General features: G+C 45.6%; 1 protein-coding gene across 1 annotated transcript in view; it reads right to left on the bottom strand.

Moving 5' to 3' along the window:
* Positions 1-12,787, bottom strand: part of MRPS6 (mitochondrial ribosomal protein S6) — a 46,515-nt gene extending 33,728 nt beyond the window's left edge. Inside the window, exon 1 of the mRNA XM_059827132.1 lies at positions 12,618-12,787. Coding sequence (XP_059683115.1) covers positions 12,618-12,662 — 45 coding nt within the window. The 5' untranslated portion in view covers positions 12,663-12,787. The remainder of the gene's footprint in view (positions 1-12,617) is intronic.
* Between the last annotated feature and the right edge of the window lie 4,081 nt (positions 12,788-16,868).

A 16,868-nucleotide genomic window follows, 5' to 3' on the forward strand; every position in this document is an offset into this window, starting at 1 on the left:
TACCCAACCAAAACCATTTAATGGGTTTAGAGAGTGCTGGACATTCTTCTATCAAATGGGCACAGCAAGGGAAGAGAAGACCAAAGCAAAGAACAAGTTTAGTCTAAAGATCAGAACACAAATCTTTAGTATTCAAGATTATTACGGAAGAGTAAGGAGCAGGGTCTGACTCCACTCCTCTTTCCCACCTCTGCTGGTAAAGGTAATGCAGGCACAAAAAAAAAAAAAAAAAAAAACAAAACAAAACACACTGGATCTTTTTTCTTACCATAAGGTCTACCAGCCTTAGAAGTCTTACAAGCATCAGCTTCAGGCATTCCCCCTTCCACTTCATTTGCAGAAATGCTTTGGCAGTATGCTGAAGCTCACATTTCCCTATTAATTCATCTATGATTAATACAAACACCCAGGTAACATATTCTAGTATTTAGGTGGTTTCCTGTTAAGCATCCCTATAGCATATTCATTTTGTTTAAAAAAAAGAGTAAATAAAACTATTACAAATTCTCAGATAGACCACAGTAAAAACTATAGTTAAAGCTGAAAATGCACACACTCCCCCCGCCTTACTTTGTGCATTACTGGAGGCAGTAACCATGCTGATGTAAGAACGTGCACTTCTCATTAAGGCAGATGTATTTTAAAAATAGCTTACAGCAAACCACAACTTCAGCCTTAAAGAGAAATTCACAATCATGTTATTTGTACGAGCTGGCTGTTTTTCAAGAGTAGTTCAGAATCAAAAAAGATAATAAGGGTTCCCCACCACAAACGCACATGAGAATACAGATACTCATTCTGCTGGAGTTATAGCCAGCAATGAGAGACTACGGAGACATGGCACAAAATGGACAGATTACTGTAGTGTGCTAAATTTATCATGCTCATAAGCCTCAAACCACACATGCATTTTAAATTCTTCCATAGAAGAATTCACATTTATCCCCACTCATAAATGCAACAGAAGTTAAATGGTCTGTTAGTTTAATCCAACACAAATTTATAAATGCTTCGGATCATAAGATACCATCAGATACAAGTATAATGTACTATTCTTAGTTTTAAGCACTTTTGAGTAACACTAATAGCGTTGTATCTTTTACTACCTTCAGCTAAATTTTCAAATGCAATTACATTATAATGTTTATACCAAAACTATAAATATTTAAAGGAAAGGGGAAGATGAGATTTTACTCAGACACAGTGGAAAGAAGAAAAACTACTATACCGAAAATTAGAATAATGGGAAAGCTAAAGAAATAGCAATAACCAATATTTTCACTCTTCTATTGTCCTGCTTTGTTACTGAAAAACGTTAGACTTGAACTTTAGTTCACTTCCCACCATCTTCCCTGTAGGTTAAACCTTGCAAAACTATACTATATAGTAATATGCACAAATCACAAAAATATTAGTTAAAACTATGTCTATTTGATACAAGAGATACCCAGCCCATAGTATCACTATTATAAGCATGTCCAATCCCTCTGAAAAATGTATAAGTAGGAGACGCAGCTGTCCTTGAATAAATTGTGACATTTCTCAATTAGGATACTTGCCAAAGTACAATGGGCTCATTCTAACCAAAATTAACAATACGTGACGTTTCTTGAGCATTTTCCACTGGAAGGTACAGCCAGACCATGCATTTGAAATAAGCAGTCTACAGAGACTGGAACCATCACCTTTGTCATCAACATCTGAATTTTGCAGGGTTCAGCTTGCTTGAGCAGGAAGGTGGAAAGTTTTCAGTAGCCGCTACAGATATGCTGCACTGTCACTAAATTACTGTACTAAAGTAGCTTCTTGTACCAGTTTCTTATTAGACCTAATTCTAAAATAACCCTGGAACTTTTTTCATTACGAAAATGAGACTCGTCCCGATGAACTTTCAGCAAGTTATGACCTCAAGTCTTAAGAAGGACTTTTGAGACGCCCCATGCGAGTTTAATCTCAAGTTATTAGAACAGCGTACATTGTGGCACTGAGAAAAAAGACAGAAAGACAGCACTGCTGCCAAGGACTGAATTTTTCTCCCTAAGGCTGTTTTCTGGCTGGATCATATCAAAGACACAAAACAATGTGCTTCCCTCTTGTCTGAAGATAGAGGGCTACAGCTTTGGTGAAACAATGCATATGTCTCTCCAACAGGCAGCCTGTTCTTTAAGAAAAAAAAGTCTCAAGCAATTCCCTGAAGAGATATTAGATAATGTGAAGCAGATTTTGGGTGGGATTTTTAGGAGAAATTTGTATGACTGTTTTAAAGGAGAACTTTCTCCTCAGTGCTTTTCTAATAAGACGGGTCTTTAAATATGCTAGAATCAAACTGCTCCAGCCCTAAAGCTACTATTTGTTTTCCGCTCAGTCTACTTCTCCTCTCAGCAGATGGGAAGTTTCTCAGTTGACTTCCCTTTTGTCTTACAGTTAAAGAGTCAGTCCCAATGGCCAATGCTTTAAGGGTTAATTTGAGGATGCAGATGCCCACATATCACACAGGAGCATCCACTGCTATCATTCGTTAGCAAATTAAGTACATACTTAACTTTGTTCATAGACTTCAGAGTAGTTTTGAGGTTTGTTCTTAGCAACGTTTTTCTTCTCCACCTTCTTCAAGCAGGGCTATATTAACTCATACCAGTAGCATTTTACCTACTGAACAACTCACTTGCATGGAAGAAATGCACCCAGATTGCCAGGCTCAACACCTACATGGAAAACATTAACAATCTCTCTCCCAGAAAAAAAAAAAAAAAAGAGTAAAAGTCTCATGCCTTGAGCAGGCCTGTACAACATTCAGCCCCTCAAGTGTGTTGTCTGGCCTGCTTACACTGCAAGCTACCTGCTACAGACACACAAGTGAGTTCCTACCTGTCCACTGCTCCACAGTAAACACAAGGTTGTCTGAGACAGCCTATCTCTCAGGGGAAAAAAAAAAAAGGTAAAAGCTTCATTCCATTTATTGCAGCACTCTAGAATACAAAAAAAGGAGCACAAATGTTCTTCATGGAATAACTGATACATATCAGCTTATCCTTACGTAGTACCTGCCCTTGAGAAAGCAGAGGCTATCCTTGCCAGCTGCTCAACAGAGCCCTAAACATCCAAGATCACAGTTTCAGGACTTTCCCTTGTAAACCAGGAGCTGGGGCAGAGGAGCCAGCCAGGAATCCCACTTGAGACAAACAGGGTATGACGTAGGAAGCAGGAACACTCGGAGGCAGAAGTTGACCTGTAGCATCTAATAAATAACTTGAGTTAAGGTCTGGACTAGCATTCCAGCAGCTCAACAGGCTGGAGTAGAAGAGTATCACATTTACAAGTTACCTGAACCAATAGCAACCTAACCTGTTTGTCACACATGCTCTGCTGCCCCAAAGTGGTACTGCATCAACACTTCTGCTGGCATTGGAGAACACTGGTGCCACAGAGGCAACTCTATAATCATCACTACTATACAAGTCCAATCTGAGGTGCAAGGTTTAAGTCAGTCACTCAACGGAGTTGTTATGAACAAATAATGCATTTTTTTCTGGGGTTTCAGGAATCGCTCCAGTCCTGGTCTTCATTCTACTGCAGCATCAGAAAAAGAAGCTTGCTCCACAATACATTCTTCTTGATTCTTTTCTAAAGGACTGCTGAAGGAGACATGAGAGAAATAAGTAACCTCACAGCATGCAGCTCAGCAGAAGAAACAGAGAACTACACCGGATTTGGCAGTCAGAAATGTAATGCTACTGCTTCTGTAATAGTCCGCAGTAACTGGTGTACTGTAAGGCCAACTGAAGCTGAAGGGCACTGTGACTGACAGTGTTAGAGTAGTAGATCAATTTAGTTGTTGTTTTGCCTTTTTTTTTTTTAAAACCATTCTTCCCCCCCATTCCAAGTGTATACACCTATTTATGTCTCCCACCAAGTCACAAATTAAGGAGGAAAAAAAAAAAGGCAGAAGAAAGAGGATGCAGCTTTATTGCAGTGCTCATTCAGTAGCTACAGTACTGTTGAATCGCAAAGCAAGAGGAAGATGGCTTATTTCTGAAACCTACATCACTAGCAGTGCCTCAGCAAGCCACTTCATGCCATTGCCTGTGGCATTCATATTTGGATGGTTTCTTTCCCCATGAGTCAGTCCCCAGCACTCTGTCAGGAATAGTGGATTTATTTGCTTCCACTGTTCTTCCAAGAACTCCAAACACCTAAAGGGGAATGAGGGTGTTAAGCTGGAGGCAGAAGAAAGGAGATAGAAAGTTCCTTTTTATTTGTTAAAATAAAGATATATCAGAAAGAAAGAGTATCTTCCCCATGCCTACCTAGACATACTGCAGTCATCTTACTCAGGTCTTAAGAAAGACTAGTCCATCAGCTTAAGTTAAATTGACTATTAGTTCAAAGAAAATATGTAGGTAAGTACTGCCTTTTCCCCTTGTCAGCCCAAAGAATTGGCTTATGTTTACATGGGTGACAGACGTTATCTGGGTTCTCTGAAGAGAGCAGAAAGTACAGCTGCTGCTCAGCACCACTGAGGAACCGGGCCACTCTTCCATGACAGATAAGCAGAATCATTCATGCCTCTGCCATAACTCAAGCAGATGACTACCAGAGGCTCAGATGCCCAAAGACAGGTTGTCACTATGAGCAGCTCCATCCCTCAGCAAGGAAACCATACTTTTCTTTGCAACTGCAGACAGATGGCATTCCTCCTTCTACACAGGAACTGGAAGCAGAAGAGGAAAGAGGGTACTGAGAAGGCATGTGGTCAACAGTAACTAAGTAAAGAGCACAATAGGGCAAACAGGGAAAGCAAGCCATTTTAATGAAGGTGGGAGGGGGCATCTCCTCCAGGAGATGGTAAAAAACAGAAGATTCTGGCATCACGCAGCATCAGGCAGAATTTTCCCTGCCAGCTAAGTGTGTCAGGACGTCAGCTGACATACTAAGTTGGAAACTGCAGAGGGACACTGAGCCTGAAGACTCAAATTCCTTATTCTGGCAACCTAAAGTTCAGAAGCACAAACATTTTCACCGCCACTGGCAAGTACTATTTACCTAAATTAGTTTTATGAAGTACTTAGTCACTAAGAGCAACAGGAAGAGAATGGGTAAAACAAGCATAAACATGCAAGTATTTGATTTCTGTAGAGGATTTGGGACTACATAATCAAGTTTTCTGGACATAGAGGACATATCTTATCACCCTATTAGAAACACGCCATCAGAAAGTATCATAAAATCTCTACCATTACTGAAGATGACCATTTTCTTCAGCTGCAAGGTACAAAGATGCGATCCAGTTGGTGGTTATCACCATTTAGCAGTAACTGATGTAACTGGTATACTCCTAGCCTAGAAAAATGTGCTGGTTCACCCCATTTGAAGAGGATTTTGGCTAAGAGAGTACAGACTTCAGAAGTTACTTGGGGAATGAGAAAGGAGTAGCAGAAGTGTCAGTCACCATGCAACTGGGCGAAATATGAGGAAGAAATTCTTTCTAGAATTTCCAGGGAGAATTAAAAAAAATAAAACCAGACTCATTACGCTTATTCAGGACTTGTCCCAAGTTTCCATCACATTTATGGCTGCCCACAATCCTTCCAAGAACATAAAGCATCACAAGTTTTATTGAAAGGCAAGACAGAAGTTTCAAGGGCATACATAATCCTAGAAATTAAGTTTGAGGCCCTGCAAGCTTCCTAGTCTGCTTGGGTGCTCTTGCAAGATTTCTGATCCTTCTTGGGGATTTTAAGTCATCAAAACAAGGCTTAAATAAAGTTACCTTGGTTATAAAACAACTAGTGCTATTCTACATCAAGTTTTGTAATTACCTATATTAAAAGCTACCAAACACTGATTTATTTTTCTAATAGTCTCAAACACATCAACTCCACTGAACACATTCCCCTCCTATATCCATGCTCTGCATATACCTTTGTTTTTAATTATTATTCCTTAGATATTTGCATAACTGAAGCACAAAGACTGACTTGCAAGTGGACAAACCAGGATTAAAAAAAGATGCGAGAAATAGCAGAACAATGGTTCCTATGTAGCTCCTCACAATCATGTTTCTAGGGTTCATGACCCTTCCTTTACACCATCTGCTTCTTTCCCTCCCCTCTCCTTAACAGGGGTGATGCATTTTCTTTAGTATTTCATTTCCAGCACCGGTATTTGCACTAGTGCTCCCACAGCACAGTACCCTTACACAAATCTTGTCTTACTTTCCATTTTTACTTCCCATCTTTTCTGTTCCACTTCTATATAACTAGTTATATTTTGCCTATCTGTCCTCCCTTTTATTTCCCCCCGCTTCCATCTTCTTATCAGCTCTTCTACAGAATACACACCAGAGATATTCTTGCTGGTCCACTGGGCAGGCGGTTTTGAAGGGAACAACCTGGTGCCCGGTGGCTCCTGCTGCCCTCGGATAAGCAGCACAGAGGCTTGTATATGCAGCTCTATGAAGCAACTGGTTCCACATAAGCAACTCTTACACTGCCACACACTTGTAGCAGAGGAGGTCTGGGCAGCTGTGGCTCAAAGAATTAGCAGCCTGTGGAGTCTAACAAAAAGCAAGGTAAGTTACTTGACTAATAATCAACAACCACAAGGTAATTTTTGGGTGGAAATTGCCAGCGTTATGGCTCCAGAACAAGGGAATTTGAGAAATCAGCTCCTGAAAGAATGTGTAAAGAAAGCAAGAACTTCCATCATTACAAAATATGGTATGTATGATGTATTAGAAGAAAGCAAACATATACACGCATTCATACTTGAATTAATTTAACAGCTTACTCTAAGTGATATAATGGACATCTTTTAAAGAGTCAGTCACTTTTGAGGGGTTTTACAACAATGGAGAGCAATAATGCTATTTTATCACAAGAGGTTCTCCATCCTTCTTTTTCAACAGCTAAAGGATAGACAATCTGCTCTTTTGCTGAAGTCTACAAGCATCTCCCTATTCATATACATGATATATCCACGTGTATACATACACACAATGAACAAATAAGGAGAGATACACAGCCAAAAGAGAATAGCACACTGCTAAGCAGATAACGGGGGCAAAGAGGAGAAGTCATATCTTAAAGATTAAGCCGCCATTCCTGCCCACTGAAGAGGGCCAGTTCAAGCATGGACACAAGGGCCGGCCCACAGTCCTGTCTCAGCGCTCAGGCTTGCAGCTGTACAGCTTAGGGAACAAGAGTGGCAGAGTTAACCAGGGCATCCCATGGCATACACTCACTCAAGCACATCACTAGATACACTGCAGAAGCCTGTATAAACCAAGAGGGTTTTGAGTCCCTTATTCTTGCCGTCAACTTAGTACTCACTTTGGACAACTTTGCCAAATTCACCTAGCTAACAACTATCTGCTATAAAAAGGCTTAAATCATTTTGTAGAAGAGAATAATCCTCTACCTCCCCCCATACCCAATCCAGGTACATATCCCACAATTGGCAAGAGGACCACTGAACTCTTAAGACTGATACCCTCTTGCTGACATTTGCCACTTTCCATTCTCAAAAGCTGTCTGTATCACACACTTCAAAATTCAGTTATTCTTATGGAAATGCTTAAGGCAGAAAACAAAAAGCTGACTCCTATGGGAGAGTCAACAGTAGATCTTGTTGTTTTCCAATCTTGTCTTTTAGTTCCAACTCTGGTCTTCTTTCCAGCACCATCCCTGACACAAGGGTCCTTCCCTGTAGGCATAATACTGTGAAGAGCCTGTTTCAGCCTACTAAAAAAGTCAAACGAAATAGAGGAAAACTTTTGCGTAATTTTAACCTGCTAAGTAGGGGAGAGGGGTGGGGAAGATATACAATTCAACTGTAAAAACAGGTAGGTTCATCAGAAAGGAAAGAAAATAAAACCATTATCTACCTGCTTACTGCCCTCTTCGTTCTCCTCGCCTTCTTCCTAGCAACTAAGATATCAAAAGCCCAATTGCTGCAGCTGCCTACACAGCAATTAAATGTAATAGTCAAGATGTCAAGCAACACTACTGCCCATTACTTTGGCTTTCCTAAAATAGCTAATGATCTCCACAGCAGGTAGGGAATTTTTGAAACATGGCAACCCACTCCAAAGGCAACAAACAGATGCTGAAGACAATTTACATTGTGTGAACACGCCAGCCAAACTGAGAGCCCAGATTCACTGTAGTATTACAGAGGCAGGTGGATGAGTCCCCTATTCCGGGTATTTGCTGAAACAAGGTAATTAGGTTTTAGACTATGACACATACTATGTATTTGTCCTTTGTTACAGATCAAGTGGGGAAGAAGAGTATGCTGCTAATTAAATATTTATATGCTTTTTAGTGAAATACTCCAATATACAGTAATTTCAAACTGTCCATTCACTTCAGTTCTGGTACAAAGTTGTTTTGTTGAAGTCGGATGTCCCAGCTCGCAAGAGTCGAGCAGCAGCAAGAACAGCATGGGGATACCGCCACCTTCTCTGTCTGTCCTAGGTTCCCCAGGCTGCCAATTTTTCCTTGGAGGGTGTCTCGCATTGCCGCCCTGTGGTCAGTCTGCAAAACAGCATGAGAGCAATAGGAAGCCATTTCCAGCTCTTCCTTCCCTTTCCACCCCCCCCCCCGCCCCCCGCCACTTCCTTCCCCGGGCTCTCAAGGGAGTTTCGGCAGGACGAGAAAGGTAGGAAGAGGATGCCTCCCTGAAGAGCTCTCCTTCCTCCAGCAAGCGACAACTCCTGCTAATTCACTCGCGGGTCACTACCCTTTCCTGCTGAAGGTCCTGCTCTGCTATAATCCCCCTGCTGAAAGCTGAAGATGACTCTCCTGGGAGAAAGTTAGAAATAATTAGAAATTCATCTTTTGCTATGAATAGTAAAGTTTAGAGCATGAACAGCTGTGTCTTCATTTTGCACCTCTACCTTCACCACAACTGTAGTCTTTGACTCAGGCTCTTGAGGGTAGGCAATGTGTTGTTTACATGCATCTCTGTATGCTACTGATAACAAGTCTGCCATCAAACTCCCCAAGCTCATGGTACTATTTGTTATTTGCATGTTGGAGTGTAGAAAGCCACACACGTGGGCAAAATTCATTATTTCCACCCTAAGTTCCAGTCCCTTAACTGGCCTCATACCTTTCTTGTCCCAAAGCATTTCCGCCATATACTCATACACAGAGTAACACAATCCAAGTCCCTCACTGCAGCTACTCTTCAAATACAGCCATACCACAGAGAAGTAATTTTTTATTTATTTTGAGGATGCTTTTAGGGGTTTTTTATTATTGTTTTCCTAAGAGTCACTGACTGGGGTCTCTGCTGATCAAGGAACTCTGTCCACAGGCAATTTACAAACACATTATTTCTAGTGCAAGTCAATTACCTGATCATGCCCTCTCTATAAAACAGGACAGAGAATGGCTTCTCAGCTTTGACTTCACAATAAAGTCATGAGCTTTTGTGAAAAGTACATGCAGACAACTGGTGACAAAGTTTAAAAGTAAAAGTTTTCCCCCTTGCCGCCACCCCCCCAAGCTCTTGGGTGTTGCATTTTTAAGACACAAAAGGAAAGCTGAAGAGGCTCTGAGGAAGCCTGCCAAGAAGCAAGGGGACATGGGAGCATCAGGCAGGACCGAGGGGTCATGCTCGCCCTGTAACCATGTCAAGCCTAGCTGGGTAGGGAGGAGACCAGCTGCACAACAGACTCCATGGTTCACAACAGAAGCCACAAGCAAGAAAAGAATGAGGAGGGATCCCCGACTTGAACACAAGCAGTGCTAGGGAGCAACAGAGTTTAAAGCAACAAAAATGAATTTGAGGGATTTATTCTGCCTAGATCTATGAAAATGCCAAGGTAACTGTTAAAAACAATTGTGGTTGGGGGAAACCCCACAGAATCATGGTTTGCTTCTGAAGAGAGCCATGAAAGTCCACCAGACTGTAGCTCTGATAAGGTTTGCACTCAAGCTGCCAGGGAGCTCACAGGAGTTAGCAGCAGCCCTAAAGCTCAAGAAAGCCAGGCAGCAGGGGCTGCTTCGTTTTTTTTGCAAGGCAGGGGAGCGGTCAGAGATGAAGAAGGACACCACAGACACCAAGAGAAGAGTCAGCACTTGCTCAAGCCTCAGACTAAAGTAGGCACTGGAGCACGCAGCCACCGCATAGAGGGACTGACATGGCAGGACAGTGAACACCTGCCCAGGGTAGCTTCATCAGGAAGCACTAGTGTTAAGAAGCAATGTAATTTATTCAGGAGTGTATATGATCTCTCCAGCTTCTACAGGAAGGAGTTATGTTGTCACTCTAATTTCAGACTGTTTTATTAGCCCCATGTTCAGGTCTCCATGTTTTGACTAATTTAAGTTAGCATTACGGTTGAGATTATGCACTGCTATGGGGGTCATTAGAGTAACCCCTTTGCCAGGATTCAGCAGCACCATGTACCATATAACCACTACAGAAATTTTTTTTCTGGTGTTCTCAATACACAAGAAAGGCAGCAGTAGCAAGATACTGGAACACAAAAAAAGCACCTAGATCTGGTCTCCTGTCAACAGCAACAAAAAACAGCATCTAGAGATAGACTACCTAAATTTTAGAGTTACAACAAGGGCAGGTTAAAAACAGCAGTACCCCTGAACCAAAACTTGTGTTTCAACATAATCACAGAGCTAAAAAACACCTTAAGATACATCTATCAGGAAAGAATATACATCTTTGAAGAAAGAATATACTAGGGAGTCAAACTTCAAAGAGGAAAAGGTTGCAGATGTTAAACCCTGAGTGCATCAATGCTCATTAGATGCATCTTACAGCTAAAAGCTTATACCTGCGTCTGTGCTCAGATCCTAGGAATCAAAGATCCTTTCCACCAGACAGCACTCCATGGCATCCTTTCAGAGTAGTCAGTTTATTTATGTCTCAGTATTATGTCAGATTTGCTATGCTTTCTGTCCTGCTCTGCAGTTATAGTGTCTGCACAGCGTAATGCATCTCCCACATTAACAGCATGTATACCACAAGCATCTCGTTACCTTACCTATGGCAGGGGTGTGGGGAAAAAAATAAAAATTAAAAAATCACATATTGACAACCCAAGTCCAAAAGCAGCATGTTTTGTCAGAGCAAATGCTGCTCCATGAGGTGGTGCAGCAATGTCACCAGATTTTTTCCCTGTTGCTGTATTTCTCCACTAGAGGACTCACCTAAGAAGTCTACTACAGCTTCTGCAGTTAAGCCAAGTTGAGAGAAAAAAAAAAAAAAAGCCAACCCTGACATGTGGATGGTACATGTAAAATGAATGGAAATGTACTAGTATATGTAGCACATGTAATACATGAAGACATGCTCCCATAACTACAAAAGAAACACAGCAACGCTATTTAGGTTCCTGATATCCTGTGACAAATATACGTGTTCATTTAAATGAAGGTTAAATGCGAGAGCAAGCATGTCCACGCTGGGTCAGATCAGAAAGGTTGCAGCCTAGCAGCAGTGCTGCTACATTCCAACACCAGCACTGCATATTAAGCTGGAAAGTAGCAGATAAACACAGGCTATAGAAGGTACTAGAGAAGGGCCAGTATCAGCTATTATTTTCCAAATAAAGGGTCCCATCTACACAGAGATGTTTCTATTTTAGTATTATTTATACGCACAAGTACACACACCCCCCGCACTGATTCAGCTCTTGTAAAAGAGCAAGAGCATCATATACCCTCACTCGCTCACAACACGGCTTATCATCATGCCGCCAAAAACAGCGGCAACGGCTAGCAACCCTCCCCGTGGGCGATACGGCGAGCCGTATCAGCAGAGCTCAACTGGTGTTAGCAACGGCAGGGAAAGGAAAAAAAAAAAAAAAAATCCTGAAGCCTTCCCTGGCACAGAGGGGGGCTGGAGAGGCAGGGAGCTGGCACCCCGCGAGGGGAAGCTTGCCGGAGCAAGTCCTTGCTTTCCCGCACCGAGGCTCACCACAAGGCCTGCCGGAGGCGAGGGGACCTAGCGGGGGGCTGCTGCGACCTAGCAAGGTACCCAGCGAAGCCATCGCAGGTGCTGGGGGCGGGGAGGGGGGAGCGCGTGGTGAAGCACACGGCTGGTGCTGCAGAGGAAGAGGAGGACATGCTGGCACCACTGTACAGGGGCAAGGAAAGGGCCGGTTCACTTGCACCAGGCAAGGGGCGGGGAGGGGGGGAGGATAAGAGAGGGAGAAAGGCATCTATTTCTCTAAGTGTGGGATCTGCTTACCTGCGGACCCAAGGGGAGCGGGGGGAGAAGGGGACTGCGGTTGTAGGGGACCAACTAAGCAAACTCTCCGAAGAAGCAGGGGAAAGAAAAAAAGAGGAAGGAGAGAAGGCGGCAGAGAAGGACACACAGGAGCTTGAAGCACGCTGCGCAACTCCGCTTCAGAGTGCGAAGGGGAGGGCGGGGAGCGCAGGGCTCGCCCCAGGGGAAGGGGCCAGCCGGGCCGCCCCCCGCCCCGCCGTGCGCCCGGGGCCGGGGCGTGCGGCTGCCGCGGGAGGCCGGCACGCGGCGGCGGTGAGAGGAGGCAACGAGGGGACGCCGGGGAGTGGGGCGGGGGGTCTGTCAGGTCCCACCTGGCTCGCTCCCTCCCTCCCATCTCCCCTCCCTCACTCACTCACCCTCTGCATGGCTTTCAGGATCAAAGCCAGTTCATAGCGGGGCATCTTAGAGCTGGCTGCGGCGGGAGGAGTGGGGATGCAGAGGGTGGGAAGGAGGGGGCGGCGGCGACGATGCCGGAGGGTGGGGGAGAACCGGAGGAGGAAGGCGCGTCCCCGGCGGCAGGCGGTGCTGGCGGCGGCTCCTGCCCGCGCGGCTCCCAGGCTGCACCGACACCCGGGCGGGCGGGCGGGCGGCGCAGCTTAAAGGGCGCCGGCAGCTGCGCAGGCTCCGCCGCACCGCCCCCTGCCCGCGCCAAGCGCCGCCTCTACCGCAACACGCCCGCCCGCCGGGGGGCCGCTGCCGCCTGCCCGCGGGCTGCCCCGCCACCCCGGCCCGGCCCGGCCCGGGGGGAAGGGGGGGCTGGAGGGGGACACCCGCCGCCGGGGAGCAGGCCCGAGCCGGGCGGGCCGAGCCGCGGCGCGGGCGCAGCCTGCCCCCTGCAGCGGCTCGGGGCCTGCGCCCGCCTTCCTCCTTCCCGCCGCGGCGGCGGCTGTGGCTGCTGCAGGGAGTGGAAATTTCCACTGTGTCCGCCCCCTCGCTCCCCCCCTCCGCGCGCGCACACACACACACAGCCGAGACCGCACATGGCGGGGGGGAAGGACAGTGCCGGCGGCGCGGAGGGCCCCCGCGCCTGGCTGCCAGCCGCCGGCTCCCACGGCCGCGGCCCTGCAGCCGCCGTCCGCAGGCACCTGGGTGGGTTGGCACGGGCAGCGGGCAGGACGGCTAGGCAGCAGCACCCCTGTGCCAGAGGGCGAGGCGAGGGTGCTATGGCAGGCCGGGGCCGCACGTGTGGGACACCCCCAGCTCTTCCAGAACCTTCCACATACATCCCAGCACCTCGGGGGACCTCAGTGCCTGTCAGCCGCTGACAGAAGCAGGTGGATGCTACCCACCCACAGCAGGCTGGGTGTAGGGACCCGAGGGGCAGCGGGATCAAGGTAAAACTGTGTGGCTGGAAGATGGCTGGCCTTAATGCCTGGGTGCTCTCGGCAAGGGAGCTTCTGGGCAAGCGTTTCCCAGCCGGCAGTGCTCGGCACGCACCGTTGGCATTGTACTCGCACACAGCCATCAAGGTCAGCGACACAGATACCCTCTGTTGGCAGCACAATCTGACACTTGCATCCAGCCGTGGCTGTGCTGGCAGCCTACAACCACCTGCCTCCACCTAAGAGGGGCGTTTGGAGATCTGGTGGTACATCAGGCTTCTTTCAACAGTGTTTGTCTCCTCCACAGCAGAGACACATCCCTCAGGGGGTACCCCCTTCCCTCACACATACCCCAGAGCACCCAACACACAGACTGGCTTGAAGAAGAGCGGGCTCACACCGAGTTTCTGCCCAAGGTTTTGAAGCCCTCATCGCTTGGCCCTGTCTGCTCTCAGAAAAGAGAGGCAGGGGATGAGAGAGCAGAGCCACCATGCCATGGCTCAAGGGGAAGCAGGGAAGAAGGCAGATCTCGAGATAAAAAACTTGAATGAAATACCGATGTATGAAATGCTAGCCCCACCCCATCACGAGAGGCCTCAGCATCTCACCTGGGAACCCCTGCCATGCCCTTCCACAACAACAAGCAGGGTCGCTTGCTTTTGCTCTGCTTGCACAGGAGTGATACCATAGTTGGTGAACTGAATCCCAGGTGCAGGTATTGCTAACTGAAAACTTTTCCCAGAACTTCCCATCCTGACTTGCAGCACAGCCAGCACTGGTAGTGCCATGGGCCTTCCTCATCTTAAGCAGATGTGAGTTCTAGGTAGTTGCCTACAGGTACTGTGCCCTACAGGCACAACAAAGCTCATGTGGGTGCTAGGAGCTGTTTTGTGTACCTCTACAAGTTATCCGCTGTTCAGGATGAATTGCCTATGCGGAAGTGTTTACACGTATTCCCAAACTCCCACCCCCCAGTGCTTAGGCAGTAATTGCCAGTCAGCTGACAGGTATAATTTACTGCCTGTTGCTGCTTACCACATACAAGCCCTCCCTGGGTTACTTTACTTGTTTTTTTTTTTAATTTGGTGGTGTCCGGCCTGAGCTTCTTCCCATTCTGAATAGGTGCCCAGTCAGTTCCAGAGGAAGTCCTGATAGTTTGTGATGGTGCCCAATGGAGGCAAGAATGCCCAGGTACCCCTGCCGTACACACACGATCGATCGGATGGCCATTCCCACCCTCCTGGTGCACCCTGCCAGTGGGGCCACAGCCACGCGTGAACCACACTCTTCCCTTCCCACAACATGAAATCCCTACACCCTGCCGCTCTACCAATGCTCTACCTGCTTAAAACACTCCTCTGCCAGAAAAAATAAACCATTCAATCCCTGTTCCTGAAGTCTTTCTCTCTCACATGCAGAACTCTATTCAAATCCCCACATCTGTGTACTGGAATATCTAGTGCCACTTTCAAATGCCAATATTTGATTCTCAGTTGGATATACATTTACATACACTGTTCATACTCACTTCTAACTACATTCCACTTGCAAGCCCTGCAAATACACATCTGCATGTGGCCAACAAACATTCGCCCCCTTTTTTGTGAATCCCACCCACACCCATACTTTAACACTGCATCTCAAGACCCCGCAAACATAAGACTGAGCCTGAGTCCACTTATATCTGTGCCTGGGATTTGCTCACGCACGCAGAAACACTTGTGCATAAGATCTAATAAACACATTCCCAGGCAGGCACTCCTATATATGTTCACTGAATGAGATCTGTATGCCTGAGGGTCTCTCATGCATATTAGCAACACAGATACAGTGACTGTATCTATCTGTGCCTGAATGCCACACACATATGGGCGTCTGGTCTCATGTGTCATGCCTATATAGAGCTGTGCACGCTCACTCATGGACTGACCACTGCATACATCTGCGACGTCCTATATCTCTGTGCAAGTTCCTAATGCTTCCTGACTTTCTCATTACTGATGTAGTGTGTCCACCAGGTATGAGCTACCTTGAATCTCACAAGTTTGTTTTTTCCTCAAAGCGCTAACCACAAGTATCCAAAGACCATAGGACTCTCATTCAATGTTTAAAAGCACACAGTTACAGAGGAAGGACCGAAAAACGTGTAGTGGCCATGCCCTAAATACTCGGTAAGGAAATACAAACTCCCCTAATACAGATTATTTTTTTTTTAAAGTAACAAGTGTAAACTTTGGCTTTCGAGAGGCTCAAGTCATGACTTTTTCATGCTGGAAGTTGGGCGTGCTACCAAGGCAAACCATCCTCTCTGCATCTTAGTGTCTTTCACATCCATCCCTGTGCCAGAGAGCGCTAATGAATAATGTCACTCTTCCTAATAAAGCACAAGATAAAAATATGTCCTCATGCATTCTGTATGCATATGTAAATACAGAACCTATTCTGTGAAAAAGCTGTTGGAAATGTTTTAGGGAATTAAAAAATGTCATGCAGTATCTCATAGACTCCTGACAAAGAAGCTAGTCCAGCATGGCAGGATCAACAGCGGAAATGAAAGAAAAAATACACCACTTTTAAAACCTCAAAATTACCATTAATAGCCTCCCTAAGCACAACTATCTTGCACTTTGGTGATCTCTTTCTTATGATGGAATATACCTAGTTTTGAAACAAGTACTCTGTGCACCACAGAAAAGCCGATTCTCTCCTCTTAATAAAAGCTTTAATTTCTAGCTGTGATACATTGCACAATATTAAACTAAAATAAAAATTTATCACAGATTTAGGACTAGGATGTTGGCTGTCTTGAACTTCAGATCAGGACAGATTTTCAGAGGTGTTAGTAGAAAACAGGAATTGCCTGTGGAAAGAGTAATTACACTGCCAAGTGTGGTTTTGTTTTCTTGTACTGGTCTATAGACTGTAGACAGGGATACAGATACAGATACAGATACATGCCTATTCTCCCTAGTACTTACCTTCTTAGTAAGGTTTGTAGCTGAGAGCTATACATTTGTGGTAACAGTGGCTGAACTAGGGAGTATAAAGCCTGCATGGGAATACCTGCATGGCTCTGCAGTCATGGCAATGATTGTGGTCCAGACATACTCCAAAGAGGTGAGGGGTGGAGCTGCGTCAGAACAGTGAAATATCAGAAGTCATCTGGTCCCAAGGGAGCAGATGAGTGAGCAAAGCTGATGTGAAGGAGATGATAGTATTAATAGACGGGGCTGTTGTAAGCTTGTACATAGCACTCTTGAAGTATCTGGCTGGGAATACGTCTCT

The sequence above is a fragment of the Gavia stellata genome, chromosome 1 (genome assembly GCF_030936135.1).
Source record: "Gavia stellata isolate bGavSte3 chromosome 1, bGavSte3.hap2, whole genome shotgun sequence".
Classification (NCBI taxonomy): Eukaryota; Metazoa; Chordata; class Aves; order Gaviiformes; family Gaviidae; genus Gavia; species Gavia stellata.